General features: G+C 46.3%; 1 protein-coding gene across 4 annotated transcripts in view; it reads left to right on the top strand.

Moving 5' to 3' along the window:
• The first annotated feature begins 1,737 nt into the window (after window positions 1-1,737).
• The window catches only part of AMPH (amphiphysin), a 1,183,179-nt gene continuing 1,161,845 nt past the window's right edge, over window positions 1,738-23,071 (top strand). For all 4 annotated transcript variants that reach the window (XM_068236417.1, XM_068236420.1, XM_068236419.1 and 1 more), the window contains exon 1: window positions 1,738-1,861. In XM_068236417.1, the coding sequence (XP_068092518.1) occupies window positions 1,793-1,861 (69 nt within the window). In that variant the 5' untranslated portion in view covers window positions 1,738-1,792. The remainder of the gene's footprint in view (window positions 1,862-23,071) is intronic.

Genomic DNA, 23,071 nt, shown 5'->3' with positions numbered 1-23,071 from the left:
ACGACTGGGTGTATAAGACGACCCCCCAACTTTTCCAGTTAAAATATAGAGTTTGGGATATACTCGCTGTATAAGACTAACCCTCTTCCAATGCACACCAAATAAAAAAATAAAAAAAATCATATACTGGTGCTATGTCTGAACAGATAGTGGCGCTGTACTGGATGAGGGACCCAGTATATAACATTATATAGGCGATTGTCTGATTGGATTAGTCAGCTCTCCCGTCTCCCTGTTTATCAGAGCAATATGGAAGAATAGATCGCGCTGTGCCCATAAAACACGCCTCTTTCACCCTTCTGGCCCACCCTTGTATCCTATTTACCTCCTTCTCTGCCTCTCAGATCTCGCACATGTGCGCCTGCACCACTTCACTACAGTCCTCAGCAGCGAGATCTGAGAGTTGGTAACAGGATAGGGCGTATTACCCGGCATCAATGACACCCGGCGTATAAGACGACCCCTGACTTTTCAGAAGATTTTCAAGGGTTAAAAAAGTAGTCTTATGGTGGCCATACATGGCACAATAAAAACTTTCGATTATCCCGTTTATTCAATCGAAATGATCGAATCGAATGAAAGTTGAAAATATGTTTTTTTCGATCAAGAAATTCGAACGATTATCCCGTTTTTTCAAGAAAAATCATATCGGACATGCTGGAAAAATCTTTATATTCGATCTAACAGAATAATCAAACTAAATTATCTAATCGAAAGAAAAAGAAAAATTGTACCATCTATGGCCACCCTTATACGCAGGAATATACTGTATATATAGGAGTCAGGGCTTAGTTCATACATGGGGGGTACACTTTATTGCTCAAAAACTCAAAATCAGAAATTGCAACAACTCAAATTTTTTTTTTACCTTCTCCTGGAACATGTGAGAATGCAAGACAGAAATATTCAATATAAAATGTAATATATATATATATATATATATATATATATATATATATATATATATATATATATATATATATATATATATATATATATATATATATATATGGGCAGCACGGTGGCATAGTGGTTAGCGCTCTCGCCCTGCTACTCCGGTTTCCTCCTACATTCCCCTACAAAATACATACAGATAAGTTAATTGGCCTCCCCCTGAAATTGGCCCTAGACTACAATATATATACTACTACTACACAATACATACATATACCTATGACTGTGGTAGGGACTAGATTGTGAGCTCCTCTGAGGGACAGTTAGCGACAAGACTATATACTATAATTTTTACTAATTTTTTTTTTTTGTTTTCTCCTGAACTTGATTGAGAAATGTCTTTTTCAACTAAACTATCCAAACCTCCTCCTAAATACTCGCATTGAAGTTCAGACATCAGCACTATCGGCTTTTCCTTTCCTGAGTGCACAATTTCAGCACGTTGGACAGCAACAAATTCTCAGTCAAGATATGCAAATATATTTTCAACCCTGGCGGACAACTACAAATATAAACCAGAACATAGTAGATCAATATGTCATTCTCTCAATAAAGAACGCTTATATTTTTATTCTGCATTTGCTTTCCTTTATTTTCGCAGACGAAACTGTAATTGTAAATATTCATTTATAACGAGAATCTACATTTGATTTTCCCTAAACTCCCTGCTTACTGCCTTTCATTGCATTCTCTATTCCCCCTCTTTCCTTCATTGTAGTGAGCGTCTTTTTATCTCATGACACTTGGGCTCCTCCTTTCCCCTCCCCTCCCTTCTCATTCCCTCTCAGCCTCTAGGCTCCATCTAATTCCTCTCACTTGGCTCCCTAGACCAGCAGCCATGGCTGATATGAAAACAGGTATATTTGCGAAGAACGTCCAGAAAAGACTCAGCAGAGCTCAGGAAAAGGTAAGAGTCCAGTATGCATCGTCACTGCGTGAAGTATTGCAGGGGATGGGCTATGTCTATATTCTCTACTGTACTGATATACATTTCAGCTTTCAGCTAACGTATAGGGCTGCGAAAGGCCCACTGTTTATAAATGATCTTTACTATCTGCTATTACAGTATGTGCAATCAGATACGTAGAAATTACAGGAAGATGAACAAAGTGTGCATTGTAGATCCAGGAAAACTCATTTTAATGGGCAGGTTTCAAGCCTTCTGGCATCAATTTAGTGTCATGTTATTGGGGGAGGGGAGGTCTGGTGTAAACTGTCCATGCGCGTTTTAGAGGTTAATTGTAATGCAGTAAGAACACTGGGAGCATATTGCCCATCTGCAAAAACCGATATTTCTGGCTTTAGTTAATTGTAATGCAGTAAGAATACTGGGAGCATATTGCTCATCTGCAAAAACATATACTTATGGCAACACAAGGTCGAGATCCTCCAAGACTGCATAGTACAAGAAGGCATGCAAAGGCAGGATGCTCTGTAGTTACTGTGACACTCACTTCCTCAACTGCATGTTTGGTCTCTGTGCTTTTTGGCATCTGTTTCGGGGGTGTAACAGGAAGGGAGCAGCCACATTGCAACTGCAGGGAGGCCCAGAGTTGTGGGAGGGCCCCAACCTTCCTTTCTCTGATGCTCCAGATTAGGTTTTTGTGAGTGTGTGTGTGTGTGTGTGGCTACACTTACTGGTGTGACGATCCTGATGGCCACACTTGTTTTATGACCATTGTATGAAATGATGGATCCCCCACCTTGTATGATAATCCCCCATTGCCCCCATACCAAGTAAGGCAAGGGAAGAGTTGAGGACATTAAGGCTAGGTACACACATAACATAACGTGAAAGGCTGCATTTTATGCCTTTTTTTATGTTAATGTTTATTTTTTTATGTTAATGTTGTTTGCGGTTTACTGAGTTTTTGGTGCGTTTGCGATGAGTTTTGCTTGCGTTTTAATATGTTTGCGGTTCACATATACAAAACACATATGCGTTTTCCATGCGTTTTTATATTTCCATTTATGCACATCACTAGGAAGACAACAGGAAGCGGAAATACAGCAAAAACTAATTATTTTTTGGAAAAACCGCATATAAAAATACTTGGAAAACGCATGGAAAACACATACCATTGCGTTACCATTGACTTTTATTATGTGAGTTTTTGATGCGTTTATGAATACTATGCAACAAAACCAGCCTTTTTAAAACGCGGGTTTTGAAAACACATGCGTTTTTTTACGCATTTTTCCTGCGGCCTATAGACTTCCATTAGCGGGAAAAATGCAGCGTTTTCCGCAATGCTAGTGTTTCTGCTATGTGTGCACCTAGCCTAAAGCTAATGGAATCTTTAAAAACAAACAAACAAACAAAACAAAGAAAACAGATACTTTCCTAAGGAGAGGGAAGGCTCTGGGTCCTAATGGGCCTTCCTTCTTCTCTCCCGTGGTGCCCTCAGTACATCGCTGGCTCCCCCATTTAAATCTCCGTGCGCAGTATGGAGCGGCCCGTCTTTGGGAGCCCTCGGGCTCCTGAAGCCTCCCTTCAGCAGCGGAGAGAGCAGTATTTGACTTATTTAGCCATATACTGCTACGGGGGAGCCAGCGCTGGAACGGGCACCAGGAGAGGAGAGGGAAGACTCTATAGGACCCAGAGCCTTCCCTCTCCCTAGGTAAGTATCTGGCTTTTTTTTTAAAGAGAACCCGAGGTGGGAATTACTTTTACTATTGGGGCACAGAGGCTGGTTGTGCGCACTAAGACCAGCCTCTGTTGCCCCATCGTGTGCCTCCATGTCCCCCCTGCTCGCCGCTATACCCCCCGCATTGCTGGCTGTGTCGCCAGCTCAATGTTTACCTTGCGCTGTCAGTCAGCGCTGCTCCCCCGCCTCCTCCGCATCGGCGCCACCCGCCGCGTCACTTCCCTCCTATCAGCGGGAGGGAAGGGACACGGGCGGGTGCGCCGATGCGGAGGAGGCAGGGGAGCAGCGCTGACTGACAGCGCAAGGTAAACATTGAGCTGGCGACACGCTGCGTGTCGCCAGCAATGCGGGGGGTATAGCGGCGAGCAGGGGGGACATGGAGGCACACGATGGGGCAACAGAGGCTGGTCTTAGTGCGCACAACCAGCCTCTGTGCCCCAATAGTAAAAGTAATTCCCACCTCGGGTTCTCTTTAATAAAGGTTCCCATTGACTTTAACCTCTCTTTTCAGCACGTTTGAGACCTTAAAATCAGGAAACACTCATGCCGCCAGAATGCCTGCAGCGGCCTCAGCACTTACTTCCCTGAAATCCAGCGCTGCAATTTTCCCTTCGTCCTCTGGGTGGATCTGTAACCATGTAGTGAGATCGCCGACGGTGATCTCACCAGAGCGATTCAGAGCCTCTGAGGACTGGAAGGAGAATGGCTGCTGGCATCTGGATCCTCTGGGAGGTGAGTAAAAACGCCCGCTGCATGCTATTGCTTTGCATTGAGCTTCCGTTGACTCCTCTGAGTGTAGTTCGGGGTTACTGCCAAGGAGGTTAAAATAAACTTGTAAGGTTAAAAAAAAGGAGTTTAACTTATCTGGGGCTTCTACCGCCCCCTTGCAGATGTCCTGTGCCCGCATCTGGGTAAAACAATTCTCCAGTCCGTCGCTGCCACTGAGTCGGCGGGCCACTGCGTCTGCGTAGCCCTGGCTGCATGCATCCTTGCTCCTGCTTGCTTTGCCAGGATCGTCCTGCGCAGGCGCAATACGAGATTTTCTCGTATATGAGTTTGGCTATGGCTGGGCAGGCGCAGTGGTTGTCGACTTGTAAGTCGGCAGTAAAGAAACGGAGCTGCAGCGGGGGACTGGAGGATTGTTTGCTAATGTTGTGGGCACAGTGCGGCTGCAGGGGGCTGGCAGAAGCCCCAGGTAAGTGAAACTCTTATTTTTTTTTCCGAGTCTTCAGCTCCACGTTAACCACTTAAGGACCAGGGCTGTTTTGGCAGATCTGTGCTACGTGGGCTCTTCAGCCTCCAGCACAGATCAGGTTTTAGGCAGGGCGATCAGACTCCCCCCCCCCCCTTTTTTTTTCCCACTAGGGGGATGTCCTGCTGGGGGAGTCTGATCACCGCTGGCTATGTGTGTGTAGCGGGGGCGCCTCAAAGCCCCCCTCCGCAGCGCTATTCCCCCCCTCCCTCTCCTTCTCCTTCCCTCCCTCTCCTCCTCAGAATAGGCGGTACAGGACAGCGATCCGTCCTGTACCGCCTCTAATAGGCTTCAGCCTATCAGATGCCGGCTATCCCCGGCCAATCAGAGGCCGGGGATTGCCGATCTCCTTTACGGCACTGCTGTGACAGCAGCGCCGTACGATGTAAACCCCAGGGATTTCTTCCCTGGGTGTTTACATTTAGCCTGTGAGCCGTGACCGGAGACTCGCAGGCTGTTCACGGAGCCCCCCGCCGGGAACTGACAGAAAACGGCCGCTCGTTGTGGAAATCCACAAACGTCCAGCCGCTTCCTATCGGCGTTAGCTGGTCGTTAAGTGGTTAAGGCGGCCCCATCAAAGTTTTGCTGGGGGGGGGGGGGGGGGCATGATTTGTAGGTATGCCCCTGATCTGTATACTGGCATTATTTAATTAAATGTAATTGAATCTACACCGTGTTTTGATGCCGATCTGGCTGGCAGGTAGTAGATTTCAATACATCGCTCCCGACGATCTTGCCGTGTCTCCCTGCCACAGCTCACTTACTCTGCCGTCTCTTTAACGGCAAAGCCCTGTAAGTGGGTCAGGAGCCTGTCTATCAACATAAGCAACAACCCATTGGCTTACATTGATAGATAGGGTCATGAGCCAATGAAAGCGACTCCTGACTGGCTCACAGGAACTCTGCCATCAATGAGATGGCAGAGTGGGTGGCTGAGGTTCCTGGCATGCAGCGTGGACAGCGGTTGCGGGGGAGAATTGCAGTGATCCGTCAGTATTTGTCGGTGTTCCGCCGTTTCTGGTACCAGCGGTCTCTGGTCCTTAAAGGGAACTTTAACTCTGCCTAGATCCTCAGATCGCCCGCAGACCCGCCCTCCGATCATCTCCCAAGTGCATTGTTTACATCTGTTCTCCCCTCTAATGACCCACTGATCACCCATCAATCACCCCCTGTCACCACCTGTCACTGCTATCCATCAGATCAGACCCTAATCTGCCCCTTGCGGGCACCCAATCACCTGCCCTCGCCCTTAGGCCCCCTCTAATCAACTCACCAGTGCATTGCTTGCATATATTCTCCCCTGTAATCACCTATCAATCACCCCGTCACCCCCTGTCACCACCTGTCACTGCTACCCATCAAATCAGACCCTAATCTGGACCTTGCAGGCACCCAAACACCCGCCCACACCCTCAGATCACCCTCAGACCCCACCTGATCACCTCCCCAGTGCATTATTTACATCTGTTCTCCCCTCTAATCACCCACTGATCACCCATCAATCACCCCCTGTCTCCACCTGTCGCTGCTACCCATCAGATCAGACCCTAATCTGCCCCTTGCGGGCACCCATTTACCCGCCCACACCCTCAGATCGCCCTCAGACCCACCCTGATCACCTCGCCAGTGCATTGCTTGCATCTATTGTCCCCTCTAATCACACCCTGATCACCTATCAATCACCCCTGTCACCACCTGTCACTGCTACCCATCAGATCAGACCCTAATCTGCCCCTTGTGGGCACCCAATCACCCGCCCACACCCTCAGATTGCCCTCAGTCCCCCCCCCCCCCCCTGATTACCTCCCTAGTGCATTGATTGCATCTATTCTCCCTTCTAATTACCCACTGATCACCCATCAATCACCCCCTGTCACCATCTGTCACTGCTACCCATCATACCCATCAGATCAGACCCTCACCTGCCCCTTGCGGGCACCCAGTCACCCGCCCACACCCTCAGATCGCCCTCAGACCCCCCTAATCTCCCCAGTGCATTGATTGCATCTATTTCCCCCTCTAATCACACCCTGAGACGCCCATCAATCAACTCCTATCACCCCCTAGCACACCTACCCATCAGATCAGGCCCTAATTTGCCCTGTGTGGGCTCCTGATCAATTAGCCAAACCCTCAGATCCCCCTCAGACCCCCTTCCGATCATCTCCCCAGTGCATTCATTGCATCTATTCTCCCCTCTAATCACCCTGAGACACCCATCAATCTCCTCCTGTCACCCCTAGCACTCCTACCCATCAGATCAGGCCCTAATCTGCCCCCTGCAGGCTTCTGATCACCTGGCCAAACCCTCACCCGCCCCACTGCAGTGACAGAATTTTTTTTCCTGATCACTGCAAAAAACACTGTACAATAACTGTGGTGCTGTAAAGATCAGTTTTGATTTTTTTTTTTATCAAAACTCAGTGACCACAGCTTTCTACTTCACAAGTACTCCCTTTTGCTAGGTAGGTGCTTTTTTCCTGGGTAGTCTCAGAGGAATACCCCCTAAATTTAGCAGTCCACCATGGCAAAAAAGGGGTATTCCGCTGAAGAGGCCGCTGAGATTCTGGCCCAGTGGGGTGAGTGCGATTGGGAAGCCTCATCCGATGAATCATCCGGGTCAGAATACGAACCGGTGAACAGCAGTGGCTCTCTGACCGATAGCAATGACGAGGTTGAGATCCCGGCTAGAGCCAGGCGTACCACAACCCATGTCACTGGACCGCAGGATCAGACTTAAGGGCAGCAGAGTGGTGCTGGCGCTGATCCGCGTTTTCTTGGTGAGGCATGCACCAGCAGCGTAGCATCTCCTGGACCTAGCACCAGTACTGCCGTAGACCCTGGTGAAGTGGCGAGCACCACCAGCATGGTAGTAGAAACTGGTTTGGTGGCACGTGCATTAAGACCCGAGTCGCAGCCACCAGCAAACCGGCCCGTACTACTCATAGTCTCCCAGAGGTGCTGGCAAATCCCAATTGGCAATCCCCTGGTTCCGCCGCACCCGTACTGCCCCCTTTCACTGCCCAGTCTGGAGTCCAGGTGGAGACAGATAATCTAGGATTGGCCCTAGACTTTTTTAATCTGTTCTGCACCGTGGATCTCTACGACTTAATTGTGGCTGAGACCAATATGCAACCGCTAATCCGAGAAGCTACCATGCCCAGTCTTTTTGGTGGAAACCACTCCAAGTTTCCGCAAAAACGTTTTTTTGGGCCTTCTCCTTAACATGGGTCTAGTCAAAAAGAATGTATTGCAGTCATATTGGTCTACGCACCCAATACATCACATGCCCATGTTCTCTGCTGCCATGTCCAGGTCACGATTTGAGAACATCCTGCGCTTCCTGCACTTCAGTGCCAATACAACCTGTCATCTAAGAGGCCACCTTGCTGCTTACGACCGGTTCCACAAAATTCAGCCCCTCATAGACCACCTGTCATCAAAATTTGCAGATGCTTATACCCCCTGAACAGTCATTTTGAGGCATTTGGTTTCCAGACTACTCCTCACGGTTTTGGTCCCCCAAAAATGCCAGGGCAGTATAGGAACCCCACAAGTGACCCCATTTTAGAAAGAAGACACCCCAAGGTATACTGTTAGGTGTATGATGAGTTCATAGAAGATTTTATTTTTTGTCACAAGTTAGTGGAAAATGACACTTTGTGAAAAAAAACAATAAAAATCAATTTCTGCTAACTTGTAACAAAAAATAAAATCTTCTATGAACTCACCATACTACTAATGGAATACCTTGGGGTGTTGTCTTTCTAAAATGGGGTCACTTATGGGGTTCCTAAACTGCCCTGGCCTTTTAGGGGCCCTAAACCGTGAGGAATAGTCTGGAAACCAAATGCCTCAAAATGACCTGTGAAATCCTAAAGGTACTCATAGGACTTTGGGCTCCTTATCGCACCTAGGCTGCAAAAAAGTGTCACACATGTGGTATTGCCGTACTCAGTAGAAGTAGTATAATGTGTTTTGGGGTGTATTTTTACACATACCCATGCTGGATGGGAGAAATATCTCTGTGAATGGACAATTGTGTGTAAAAAAATTAAAAAAATTTCATTTACAGAGATATTTCTCCCACCCAGCATGGGTATGTGTAAAAATACACCCCAAAACACATTATACTACTTCTCCTGAGTACAGCGATACCACATGTGTGATACTTTTTTGCAGCCTAGGTGCGCTAAGGGCCTGAACGTCCTATGAGTACCTTAAGGATTTTACAGGTCATTTTGAGGCATTTGGTTTCTAGACTACTCCTCACGGTTTAAGGCCCCTAAAAAACCAGGGCAGTATAGGAACCCCACAACTAACCCCATTTTAGAAAGAAGACACCCCAAGGTATTCTGTTAGGTGTATGATGAGTTCATAGAAGATTTTATTTTTTGTCACAAGTTAGTGGAAAATGACACTTTGTGAAAAAAACCCCAATAAAAATCAATTTCCGCTTACTTGTGACAAAAATAAAATCTTCTATGAACTCACCATACTCCTAACGGAATACCTTGGGGTGTTGTCTTTCTAAAATGGGGTCACTTGTGGGGTTCCTATACGGCCCTGGCATTTTAGGGGCCCTAAACCATGAGGAGTAGTCTAGATACCAAATGCCTCAAAATGACCTGTAAAATCCTAACGGTACTCATAGGACTTTGGGCACCTTCAGTGTTCTCCCCAGAATTTTTTTTCCAGCCGGGTGGCATGAAATAGTAGCCGGGTGGCATGAAATAGTAGCCGGGTGGGGTGAGATGAGAGAATGCAGGGCCAGTGCTTTTGTAAGCAACTCTGCTTACAGCATAGGAGGAAGTGAGCCGATGACAGCCGGGTGGTCACCAAAACTAGCCGGGTGGAGAACCCGGCTAAAAGATCCTGGGGAGAACACTGACCTTAACGCACCTAGGCTGCAAAAAAGTGTCACACATGTGGTATTGCCGTACTCAGGAGAAATAGTATAATGTGTTGTGGGGTGTATTTTTACACATACCCATGCTGGGTGGGAGAAATATCTCTGTAAATGGACAATTGTGTGTTAAAAAAAAACCTCATTTACAGAGATATTTCTCCCACCCTGCATGGGTATGTGTAAAAATACACCCCACAACACATTATACTATTTCTCCTGAGTATGGCGATGCCACATGTGTGACACTTTTTTGCAGCCTATGTGCGCTAAGGGGCCCAAAGTCCTATGAGCACCTTTAGGCTTTACAGGAGTGCTTACAATTTAGCACCCCCAAAATGCCAGGACAGTAAACACACCCCACAAATGGCCCCATTTTGGAAAGTAGACACCCAAAAGTATTCAGAGAGGGGCATGGTGAGTCCGTGGCAGATTTCATTTTTTGGGTCACAAGATATCAGAAATGGAAACTTTATTTTATTTTATTTTTTGTCACAAAGTGTCATTTTCCGCTAACTTGTGACAAAAAATAAAATCTTCTATGAACTCACCATGCCTCTTAGTGAATACTTTGGGATGTCTTCTTTCTAAAATGGGGTCATCATATCCTGGAATTCCTTTCAAAAGTATACATTTTGCTTGCTAAGTAACTATCTATGTTTCACACCCGTTGGTGTGTGTATGGACCTGATTATGGTCATGTATACCCGGATTTTGTTGTTCCTTTGGATATCCCATGAGTGAAAGATGTGTGATAAGGCAAAGTAAGCGCTGTTGGCTTGAGTTATTCTTCCATGGATTTCTGCTGTTTCACTTCTATCGCTGTCTAGGTTGACTCCGAGATATTTAAAATGTTTTACAGGTTCTAGATTATCGTCACCTATTATTATGTTCTGTGGTGGTCCTTTCTTTCTTGACTGTCTTAGAAATGTTGTCTTATCAGTGTTTATTATCAGGCCTACCTCCTTGGCATGATTATTTAAATCGATATAGGTTGATATAATCTGCGTAAGGTATTACCTGTACAGATTTATTTATTAGAATAATTTTTTTGGATTTATTTGGAATTTTTCTGACGTTTTCTAGGGCCGGGCCAGCCCGTCTTCTTGTTTTAGACCTTGCATGATCTCAGTTGATTTTCTATCCGTACATATGATTGTGTGTACTTCATTGTGATTTTTTTATTCGTTTTATCAGTTTATTGGGAATGCCAGACTCCCTTAATATTTCATATAATTTTTGTCTTTTAATAGTCATATGCCTGCTAAAAATCTACACAAATTTGATAAATATCAATATCGTATTCCCATGCTTTCCTAAGGAGCTCTTAGATATCTGTTTTTTATTTTCTACTTCACTGGTGATTTGGATGTCTATTCATCTGCAAAGGTTTGTGCGTGGTTTATATCCCTCCCTTAAAGAGACTCTGTAAAAACATTTTCAGCCTTATTTCTTCTATCCTATAAGTTCCTATACCTTTTTAATGTGGTCTGGATTATTGCAGCCTTTTCTAGTTGCACTGGGGGAGATTTATCAACGATTTACACAGTTGTTTCTTCTTAATCTGTTCTAACCAGCAGGGAGAACAGTTCTGCATGATAATAAGAACCTTCTTAAATCTTAGGTAATTGCGGTAGTTTAGCATGAATTTCTAGAGCTTCACTACAGTTAAGAAAAGTGCAAATCGGTCCCTAAACTGCTGCAGATTAAGAAGTGCTTGATAGCAGTTCTAAAGATAGTGCAGACTAGACATGATTTGTTAGGTACTCCTCCCCTCTGCTGAATTTCTCGTCAGAGCTTGCTGGTATCAATACAACAGATGTATTAGTTACCTCAGCAACAGCAATTCCCCTCATACACTGCACTGTCTGAGAGAAGTTCCTAGCTCCTCCTATTTTACTACAGTTTAAGAAGGAATCTGTACTATCTAGTGATGCCTGAGACAGTTCTGCACCCATTTCTGAAAACCTACCAATATTATGTCTCAGACACTCTTGATAAATGTCCCCCACTGTCTCTGTAATATATCTAATCTTCTTTTCTTTGTCAAGCTTTGTCAACCCAGAGAGGAATGCACTTCCTCTGCTGTAATCTGGAGAAGTTATGCACGCCCCCTGCAGACTCTGTGGGAGAGATTTATCAACGCCTTACCGACAGTTTTTTCTTCTTAATCTGTTCTAACCAGCAGGGTGAACAGTTCTGCATGATAATAAGAACTTTATTAAATCCTAGGTAATAGTGGCAATTTAGCATGGATTTCTAGAGCTGCACTACAGTTAAGAAAAGTGCAAATCCATCCCTAAACTGGCGCAGTTTAAGAAGTGCACGTGTAGAACTGCTGGCTAGACATGATTGCAGAGTGCAGGCTATACATGATTTGTGATGTGCTCCTCCCACCTGCTAAATTCCTCCTCAAAGGCTGCTGCTATCAATACAGCAGGTGTGTTGGTTACCTCAGCAACAGCAATTCCCCTCACACACTGCACTGTCTGAGAGACTCCTCCTAGCTCCTCCTATTTTACAACAGTTTTAGAAGGAATCTGCACTATATAGTGATTTCTTAGGCTGTCTGAGACATTTCTGCACGGATTTCTAAAAACCTACTAATATTTTGTCTCAGACACTCCTGATAAATGTCCCCAGAGTGTGCTTTATTTATTAGTCACACCAGACTGTCTCTGCACTCAGTTTTAGCTTGTCTGTGATATCTTCACAGTTGTGCAATGGAGATAAAAAGACAGTGTGTGCTCAGATCAGAGAGAGCATGCTAATAAAGGCTACAGAAATGTCACTTGACTAATTAAAATGCAAAACACATGCAAATTGCATCTGCTTGCCAGAATTTGCAGGGCCTAAACTAAACATGACCATACTTATAGATTTGCAGCAGATTTGACCATCAGATAGATTTCTGTCAGATGCCTGTCATGTCGAATCTGACAGGAATCTATCTGATGTGTGCCACACACTAGGAATAGATTTCCAATAGATTTCAGAATTAAGAGCAGCCTGATTAGGCCTCACTTTGCCAATTAGCATGCGTCTGTCACGGCATAGCTGGATGGATGCTGGATCCACTGTCTCTCCCTCTACTCTGACCATGCTGGCCCACTAGCCACCGTTACCTTCCAACAAGCACTAACCAGGACTTTTGCAATTCCCTTCATACCATGCTCTGCACCTACATGCTGATGTGTTACATCACGGAATGCTCCCCGGTCCCTGCACCATTAAGGATGGGTATGTGGACTGACATATAATGCCTGTATCATTCATGCTACGCACTGTAGTTTGTAACACAGCATATCCACAGTGACTGCTGTGGTCTCTGGCTTGCCTACAACGCTGCCTGTAAAGTGCTATCAGTCTGGAACTATAATCTGCTTATGCACACACAGTATTTGCTCTGTTCCAATTTGTGTTTTATTGCTCACTAGTGACCTTAGCCCGTTTAATAACGGGCTCTAGGTCTGTCACCGCCGTCACCTGTCAGCGCGCATGCTCGCGCCCGCCTGTACGCCCGGCCGCACACGCCCACTCGCCCAGCCGGCCCCCTAGCTGTCCTGCTCCTGTCCGAACAACGGCTGTCACTGCGGCACATGCGCAGTAGCGCAAACGCAGGGACACACATGGACATGGGACGCAGAGACCAGGGCTGTGGAGTCGAGGAGTCTGAGTCAGGGCAATTCTTGGGTACCTAGAGTCGGGAGAAAATGCACCGACTCCGACTCCTAATGAATTTAAACTGTAATTAAAATAGAAAATATGATAAAATGTTCTATTTCTCAGATAATAGTCATCATAAATAATTTATATATACAGTTATAGCTGTGCTTAGTCCACAAAATTGAAATAACCCAATCAAAAAATAGTTACTTGTGCTGCTTCAATAAAGCAGTCCCCGTATTTGTAAAATCAGATATACATATTAGAAAATCAGATATACAGAGGTGTGTGTGTGTGTGTGTGTGTGTGTGTACAAGTCCTTCTAAAAAAATTTGCATATTGTGATTAAGTTCATTATTTTCTGTAATGTACTGATAAACATTAGACTTTCATATATTTTAGATTCATTACACATAACTGAAGTAGTTAAAGCCTTTTATTGTTTAAATATTGATGATTTTGGCATACAGATCATGAAAACCCAAAATTCCTATCTCAAAAAACTAGCATATTTCATCCGACCAATAAAAGAAAAGTGTTTTTAAAACAAAAAAGTCAACCTTCAAATAATTATGTTCAGTTATGCACTCAATACTTGGTCGGGAATTCTTTTGCAGAAATGACTGCTTCAATGCGGCGTGGCATGGAGGCAATCAGCCTGTGGCACTGCTCAGGTGTTATGGAGGCCCAGGATGCTTCGATAGTGGCCTTAAAGCGGAATATAACCCAGCCTATCAACTTTGCTTTAAAACATTATTTACAGCATATTATATGCAACCAGCATTTTTTTTTACTAGACCAGCATTGGAAGGGTTACACACAGAGCTTTAAAGTTCCGTTGAGAGAAATGCACACGCATCCGAAGTTTAGATAGATACATTTAAGTAAACACAATGTAACAAGTGAGGAATGTGACATGCTTTAAAACATTATTTACAGCATATTATATGCAACCAGCATTTTTTTTTACTAGACCAGCATTGGAAGGGTTACACACAGAGCTTTAAAGTTCCGTTGAGAGAAATGCACACGCATCCGAAGTTTAGATAGATACATTTAAGTAAACACAATGTAACAAGTGAGGAATGTGACACACTCTCTCTGTGTGTCCACCAGCTCCTGCACAGTCAGAGAGTGTGTGTCACATTCCTCACTTGTTACATTGTGTTTACTTAAATGTATCTATCTAAACTTCGGTGGGTCGGCATTTCTCTCCACAGAACTTTAAAGCTCTGTGTGTAATCCTTCCAATGCTGGTCTAGTAAAAAAAAATGCTGGTTGCATATAATATGCTGTAAATAATGTTTTAGAGCAAAGTTGAAATGCTGGGTTATATTCCACTTTAAGCTCATCCAGAGTGTTGGGTCTTGTGTCTCTCAACTTTCTCTTCACAATATCCCACAGATTCTCTATGGGGTTCAGGTCAGTAGAGTTGGCAGGCCAATTGAGCACAGTAATACCATGGTCAGTAAACCATTTACCAGTGGATTTGTCACTAGGAGCAGGTGCCAGGTCGTGCTGAAAAATGAAATCTTCATCTCCATAAAGCTTTTCAGCAGATGGAAGCATGAAGTGGAATTATGAGTGAAAAGCGTTACATTTTTTTTCAAGAATTTTAGGCCTCCAATTCTTAAGTCATAACTCGGCAAAATATATCAGAATAAAAGCCTACTAGACATTCTGCATATAAATAAGACGAACAAAAAAATGTTGAATGAATTAAATGTATGAATAAACTTAAAAAAATGTGAAACTGTACAAATAAGGCAGGCAGAGAGTAGTCAAAATCCAGGCAGAGGTCGGTGCAGGTGGCAGGCAGAGAGTAGTCAACATCTAGGCAGACTTCGGTGCAGGCGGCGGGCAGAGAGTAGTCAACATCCAGGTAGACGTCGGTGCAGGCGGAGAGTAGTCAAAATCCAGGCAGACGTCAGTGCAGGTGGCAGGCAGAGAGTAGTCAAAATCCAGGCAGACGTCGGTAACAGTAAGGCAGAAGCACTTGGCTCAGAAGCAGTTGGGAACCAAATGGCTATATTGTTACAATCCTGTGCTTTCCAATGAGCTTATCTGCCATCTCTGCCATGGCAGCCAGGTGGCACAGGGGAGAGATCAAATTACAACTTGTGATTAGAGACAAATGAGAAGGAATTAGACAGGCAAAACACTCTCTCTCTCATATATATCAGAATCAGCTTTATTCGCCAAGTACGTCGATTGACGCACCCGGAATTTTTTGTGGTACACACGGCAGGAGTATACAGATACAGATTTTATACAGATCAGTTCACACAGATCAGAATACAGATACAGATTTTATACAGATCAGTTCACACAGATAGGAGAAGGAGCTAAAAAAGACTGCAAACATCAAACAGATTAAAAGGGGGGGGGGGGGGCGGGGGTGAGGGTGAAATGTAGTTGGGTAGTAGTGCAGCGTCAGTGCACGGCTAGGGGGGCTTTGCAGGGGTGGTAGCGCGAGTTCAGTAGGAGAACAGCTTGGGGAAAGAAAGTGTTCAAATGTCTGGTGGTCTTGGTGAGGATCGATCTGTAGCGGTGTCCCAGAGGCAGACGGTCGAAGTATCGGCTGCCAGGGTGAGTAGGGTCGTTCAGTATTCTGTTTGCCCTAGACCACAGTCTGGAGGTATGTAGGAGATCCAGAGGTGGAAGGGGGGACCCGATGATCCTCTCAGCGGCATTGATTACTCTCTGGAGCTTAAGTCTGTCGCTCGCAGTAGCGCCTGCGTACCAAACAACAATAGAGGAGCAGAGGATAGACTCCACGGTTGCGGTGTAAAAGGTGATCATCAGTTCCCGCGGCATCCCGAATTTCCTCAGCTGCCTCAGAAAGAACAGCCTCTGCTGAGCCCTCTTCTGGGCCTTGAAGGTGTTTTCAGCCCACCTAAGATCTTTCATGATGGTGGCACCCAGGAAACGGACGCTCGACTCCCTGGAGACTTCAATGCCTTCAATGGAGACCGGGTGGAGCGGGTGAGGGCGCCTTCTGAAGTCCACTATAAGCTCGACTGTTTTTGTAGCGTTGAGTACCAGTTGATTGTCTTTGCACCACCTGCAGATGCGTGCGATCTCCTCCCTGTACGTGTGTTCGCCGTCGCTGCCTATGAGCCCAAGTATGGTGGTGTCGTCCGCAAATTTTATGACCTTGACAGAGTCCGCGGAAGAGGTGCACCTGTTCGTGTAGAGGGAAAACAGGATAGGGGACAGTACACACCCCTGTGTTTGTGGTTCTATCCTGTGACGAGCAGTTGCCGAGCCTCACTCGTTGTGTCCTATCTGTGAGGAAGTCTTTGAACCAGAAGCACAGCAGGGGGTCGAGGCCAAGATGAACAAGGTTGTCGTATAGGATGTTTGGGCATATTGTATTAAAGGCTGAGCTGAAGTCAAGGAAAAGGATCCGGGCATAGGTGTTCGGGTTGTCAAGGTGTTCTGTAATGTGCGGCAGAGTGATGTTGATGGCGTCCTCGATAGACCTGTTTGGCCTGTAGGCAAATTGAAGTGGGTCTAGGAGGGAGTCCGTGGAGTGCTTCAGGTGGTGGAGGACCAGCCTTTCCAAGATCTTCATGATGGTGGAGGTGAGTGCTACTGGCCTATAGTTGTTGAGATCACAGTTTCCTGGCTTCTTGGGAACCGGAATGATTGTGGATTTTTTAAGGCAGGTTGGAACTTTGCCCTCGGCCAGTGATTTGTTAAAGAGAGGGGTGAGGACAGGAGCAAGTTGGGTTGCGCAGGTTCGCAGGCAGCAGGGGAGGACTGGCCAGGGGGGAAGAGAGGCGATTTCCCCCCAGGCTGCCTCTCATTTAATGATTTAGGGCTGGTACAGTGCCTGGTGCATTCATGTTTTTGTATAAGGCAATGTGAACCAGTAGGCTGGCTGAGGCAAATAAATGCCCAATTACAGAGCAATTAGAGGGTGGACAAGCTGGTAAACATACATAGCATGATACAGAGTAGAGGCTTGCCTGCAGGGTCTGTGGGAACAAATCTGTCTGGTCTCTCACCATTGTTAAAATGACTGCATGTGCACAGCTACATAAGGTATTGTCTAGGTTGAAAAGTACTCGACAATCCCTATACTCCAGAAGAGCTGCTTGAAAACAGTCCCTAGACTCCAGAACGGCTGCTGGCAGACAGTCCCTAGACTTCAGGACGTCTGCTGTTAGACAGTCCCTAGACTCCAAAGGGGCTGCTTTCAGGACTTGTGTGAGAGACTGGCAGGTACAGGATTGATATTAGGCAAGTAGCCTCTGTGTGATTTGGCTGCAATACAGATAAGCTCTCTGATCCATCTCAGGCTATTCTCATCTCTCTCCCACTACTGGAATATAGCACATGGGGCACGTGTGTGATGTCATTTGGGCTGGTATGCTGTAAAAAAAGGCCTCTAATTTGTGTTTTCCCCCCAGGCCAAAAGGTCCCAGTCCTCCCCTGGCAGGCAGATAGATGACATGCCGTCCAGGCCTGAGGCCTTCCTGGGGTTAAGCCACCGGAGTTGTTTCAGGACATCAGCTTCTCGGACAGTTACCAGACCTGTGCCGAGTGACGTCTCTGGTGCGCTTGCTTGTGCCTCAAGTGTGAGGGGGTCTCTCTCAAACCAGCAATAGAACTCGTTGAGTTTCTCGGCAAGTTCTGTGCTGGGTGGAGCGTGCTGAGGGGGAGGTTTCAGGTTCGTGGCTGCCCTTAGGCCTCTCCAGACTTCCCGTGGATTGTTGGACTGGAGGCTGAGACGCAGCTTGTCTGAATAGTTCCGCTTCGCCACCTTGATTTCGCGGTTTAGGGTGTTCCTGGCCTCCCGAAACTCCTCTGGGGTGCCTGATTTGTGAGCTGCTGCCTTTGTTTTCCTGAGCTGGTTCAGCTTACCATTGAACCATGGCTTGCTGTTGGGGAAGACTTTGAAGCTCTTCGTCGGGATGCATGACTCCTCACAGAAGCTGATGTAGGACGTGATGTTCTCAGCCCATTCCTCCAGGCAGAGTGACTCCTGGGCTGACCAGTCGGTGCATTCGAAGCAGGCCTGAAGTTGCTGCTTGGCCCCCTCTGACAGTTCTCAGGGCTGGTTTGGTGGACCCTAGCTGCCTTCTGTAGGTGGGAATCAGGCGGACAAGGCAGTGGTCAGAGTTGCCAAGGGGAGCCCATTGAGTGGCCTTGTAGGCATCCTTGAGCACGGTGTAGCAGTGGTCAAGGGTGTTCTCCTGCCTGGTGGGGCACGTTATATGCTGTTTGTAGCGGGGGAGCTCCCGGCGGAGGTTGGCTTTATTGAAGTCCCCCAGGATGATAAAGAGGGAGTCTGGGAGGGATGTCTCCCACTGGGTGATGGAGTCGCATAACTTGCCCATTGCACTTGAAGTGTCCGCGTCGGGTGGGATGTAGACCCCGATCAGAACGAAGGAGGAGAACTCTCTAGGGGAGTACACTGGTCTGCAGTTTACGAGAAGGAGCTCGATGTCTGGTGTGCAGCACTTGAACAGGGTGGTGGTGTTGATGCACCAAGCGGTGTTGATGTAGAGGCAGATGCCACCACCTTTCTTTTTTCCGGAGAGAGTCGGGTCGCGATCAGCTCGAATGAGATTGTATCCCTGAAGGAGAAGGTAGTTGTCGGGGATGGCGTCTTTCAGCCATGTCTCTGTGAAGCAGAGGATGTGGGTGCACCCTTCCAGCTCGCGTTTGTTGCCAAGCAGGATGAACAGTTCGTCAAGCTTATTTGGAAGGGACCGAACGTTCGATAGTATGATGGCGGGGAGGGGTGTGCGCAGGCCTCTCCTCTTGAGTTTCGTAAGTGCCCCCGCCCTGCACCCTCTGTAGCGACGCCTGTTTGGGGCCCATTTGGTGGAGCTGGTGAGGTGGTCAATGTGGGCACAGACTGAGTCCCACAGGAGCGGAGCTGCCCTCGTTTCTCTGACAGCGTGGGCCTCCCATTCCAGAACATCCTCCCGTGAGTGGGTGGCGATGTGCCGCGCAGGAGGCATCTGCAGGGCAAAATCTGTGTGGCTGCGCCTGGCCATGCTAGTGGCACTAGGGTAGAGGAGTGGGATGTGGGAGAGGCAGTCGAGACACCTAACCCCTTTTGCTGAGGGGGGCAGGTACAGGTATTTTACGGAGCGGGGGTGCAGACGGGCCAGTGGAGAACAGGAAAACAAAGGGAAAACACGTGTTGGGCAGAACGGGAAAACAAAGGAGAACACGTGTTGGGCAACACTCACAGTTTAGCTGAAACACTCACAGTTTTCGCTTCCAGCTTCCAGCTGTGGCTGATGCTGTCCCCTTGTAGCGGCAGGAGGCCTGTTTCCAGCCTTGGGGCCTGTGCCTTTAAGGAGGCGTACCACGTGGGCTAGGCCTTAGAGCTTGGTGCTGCGTGCTGTGCGACGAGCAGAGGGCCGGTGTAATGTAGTCCTGCAGCGGAGAGTGGAGGCAATTTGTCCACCGCTGGTGACATGGGGGGGCCACAGCGGAGGAGATGTGGAGGCTTTGTCCGCCGCTGGTCGCCTGGGGGCCACAGCGGAGGAGATGAGCAGACCGGCAGCGCAGCGGCAGGAGCAGTTCACGCGGCGGGGTCTGTTGGTGCCGGGCTGACCGCGGCGGATCCGAGCGGCTTGGCGGCAGGTGCAGTCCCTCTGAAGGTCGCGGCGGGGGGCTCTGGAGGAGCCGAGTCAGGAGGGGCCAGCTGGATGAGGTCGTGGAGAGGGCCGGGAGCCGTGTTGTTTCTCATCCGCTCAGCGGCAGGAGGTAGGCGGATGGAGGTAGGCGGATGTTGCGGTGGTTGTCCGCTGGACTGCTACACTACTGGGCTAACCAAACTAAGACTACTGGGCTAACACTAAATAGAAGAAATAAAAGAAAAGAAAAAAGAAAAGTAAATTTCCTATGGTGAAATTTCGCCTGGAATCCCCTTGATTCCGGGAGCCGTATATATATATATATATATATATATATATATATATATATATATATATATATATATATATATATATATATATATACATACACACAGTTCCTTATAAAAAAAATAGCATATTGTGATAAAGCTCATTATTTTTTGTATTGTACTGATAAACCTTAGACTTTCATATATTTTAGATTCATTACACACAACTGAAGTAGTTCAAGCCTTTTATTGTTTTAATATTGATGATTTTGGCATACAGCTCATGAAAACCCAAAATTCCTATCTCAAAAAATTAGCATATTTCATCCGACCAATAAAAGAAAAGTGTTTTTTTTTTTTAAAAGTCAACCTTCAAATAGTTATGTTCAGTTATGCACTCAATACTTGGTCGGGAATCCTTTTGCAGAAATGACTGCTTCAATGTGGCGTGGCGTGGAGGCAATCAGCCTGTGGCACTGCTCAGGTGTTATGGAGGTCCAGGATGCTTCGATAGCGGCCTTAAGCCCATCCAGAGTGTTGGATCTTGTGTCTCTCAACTTTCTCTTCACAATATCCCACAGATTCTCTATGGGGTTCAGGTCAGGAGAGTTGGCGGGCCACTTGAGCACAGTAATACCATGGTCAGTAAACCATTTACCAGTGGTTTTGGCACTGTGAGCAGGTGCCAGGTCGTGTTGAAAAATGAAATCTTCATCTCCATAAAGCTTTTCAGCAGATGGAAGCATGAAGTGCTCCAAAATCTCCTGATAGCTAGCTGCATTGACCCTGCCCTTGATAAAACACAGTGGACCAACACAAGCAGCTGACACGGCACCCCAGACCACCACTGACTGTGGGTACTTGACATTGGACTTCAGGCATTTTGGCATTTCCCTCTCCCCAGTCTTCCTCCAGACTCTGGCACCTTGATTTCCGAATGACATGCAAAAGTTGCTTTCATCTGAAAAAAGTACTTTGGACCACTGAGCAACAGTCCAGTGCTGCTTCTCTGTAGCCCAGGTCAGGTGCTTCTGCTGCTGTTTCTGGTTCAAACGTGGCTTGACCTGGGGAATGTGGCACCTGTAGCCCATTTCCTGCACACACCTATACACGGTGGCTCTGGATGTTTCTACTCCAGACTCCGTCCACTGCTTCCGCAGGTCCCCCAAGGTCTGGAATCGGTCCTTCTCCACAATCTTTCTCAGTGTCCGGTCACCTCTTCTCGATGTGCAGCGTTTTCTGCCACACTTTTTCCTTCCCACAAACTTCCCACTGAGGTGCCTTGATACAGCACTCTGGGAACAGCCTATTTGTTCAGAAATGTCTTTCTGTGTCTTACCCTCTTGCTTGAGGGTGTCAATGATGGCCTTCTGGACAGCAGTCAGGTCGGCAGTCTTACCCATGATTGCAGTTTTGAGTAATGAACCAGGCTGGGAGTTTTTAAAAGCCTCAGGAATCTTTTGCAGGTGTTTAGAGTTAATTAGTTGATTCAGATGATTAGGTGAATAGCTCGTTTAGAGAACCTTTTCAGGATATGCTATTTTTTTGAGATAGGAATTTTTGGTTTTCATGAGCTGTATGCCAAAATCATCAATATTAAAACAATAAAAGGCTTGAACTACTTCAGTTGTGTGTAATGAATCTAAAATATATGAAAGTCTAATGTTTATCAGTACATTACAGAAAATAATGAACTGTATCACAATATGCTAATGTTTTGAGAAGGACCTGTATATACATATATATATATATATATATATATATATATATATATATATATATATATATATATATATATATATATATATATATATATATATATATATATCAATAAAGCCTGATGTGTAGCTCTGTCACTAATAGAGATGGTCAATGAGATGGAAATTATTCTGCGTTGATGCTGGTTTATGCAAATGTATGCACTCCCTTTGCTCATGAAATCGAATAATTTAATATGTTGTTAAAACTTGGTTTGGTGACTACGAATTAAAGGGTACCTGAGACGGATGAAAATAAAAGTTTTATACATACCTGGGGCTTCCTCCAGCCCCTTTCAGGCTGATCCAGTCACTGTCCTCCTCCGCCACCTGCATCCTCTGCTATGAGTCCCGGTAATTCAGCCAGTCAGTGCAGTCCGGCCGTGGGCTGCTCCCACAGCCAGGAACATTCTGCACCTGTGCAATAGTGCTGCGCAGGTGTAGTACACTCCTTGCGGCGGAGTGTGTGCATGCGCACTATGCCTGGCTGGCTCAAGTACCTGGACCCATAGCAGAAGATCCAGGTGGCAGAGAAGGAGAGTGAGGGACTGATTAGCCTGAAGGGGGCTGGAGGAAGCCCCATGTATGTATAAAACTTTAATTTCATCTGTCTCAGGTTTACTTTGTTACAAAGTAGTACTATACTCTACATATGTACTCCCCACAGAGCTGCAGGGAATCTACTGAGAATGTTGTGCACATTGAACACAGAGGTGTTGTCTATCACCCATAAACCTGGTTCAGATTGTACATGAAGAATGTGTAATAGAGGAATAATAGCCTTATTCTCCTGCAGAGTACCTGCACTTCACCCGTACATGTACCCACTGTCACATTGCCTAGGGCCTGATAGATGTTCTTTGTTCCTGTCTGAAACTTCTACAAGTACTCTTATTAAGGACTAGTTTTAGTCTATGACTAAAAGTATTAGAGGCAGAGATCAGCCAGCTAGCCAGGTAACTGGTATTGTTTAAAAGGGAGTAAATATGGCAGCCTCCATATCCCTCTCACTTC

Source organism: Hyperolius riggenbachi, chromosome 5 (assembly GCF_040937935.1).
Source record: "Hyperolius riggenbachi isolate aHypRig1 chromosome 5, aHypRig1.pri, whole genome shotgun sequence".
Classification (NCBI taxonomy): Eukaryota; Metazoa; Chordata; class Amphibia; order Anura; family Hyperoliidae; genus Hyperolius; species Hyperolius riggenbachi.
Note: the sequence above shows the minus strand (reverse complement) of the source record. Positions and strands in the feature narration are given on the sequence as shown.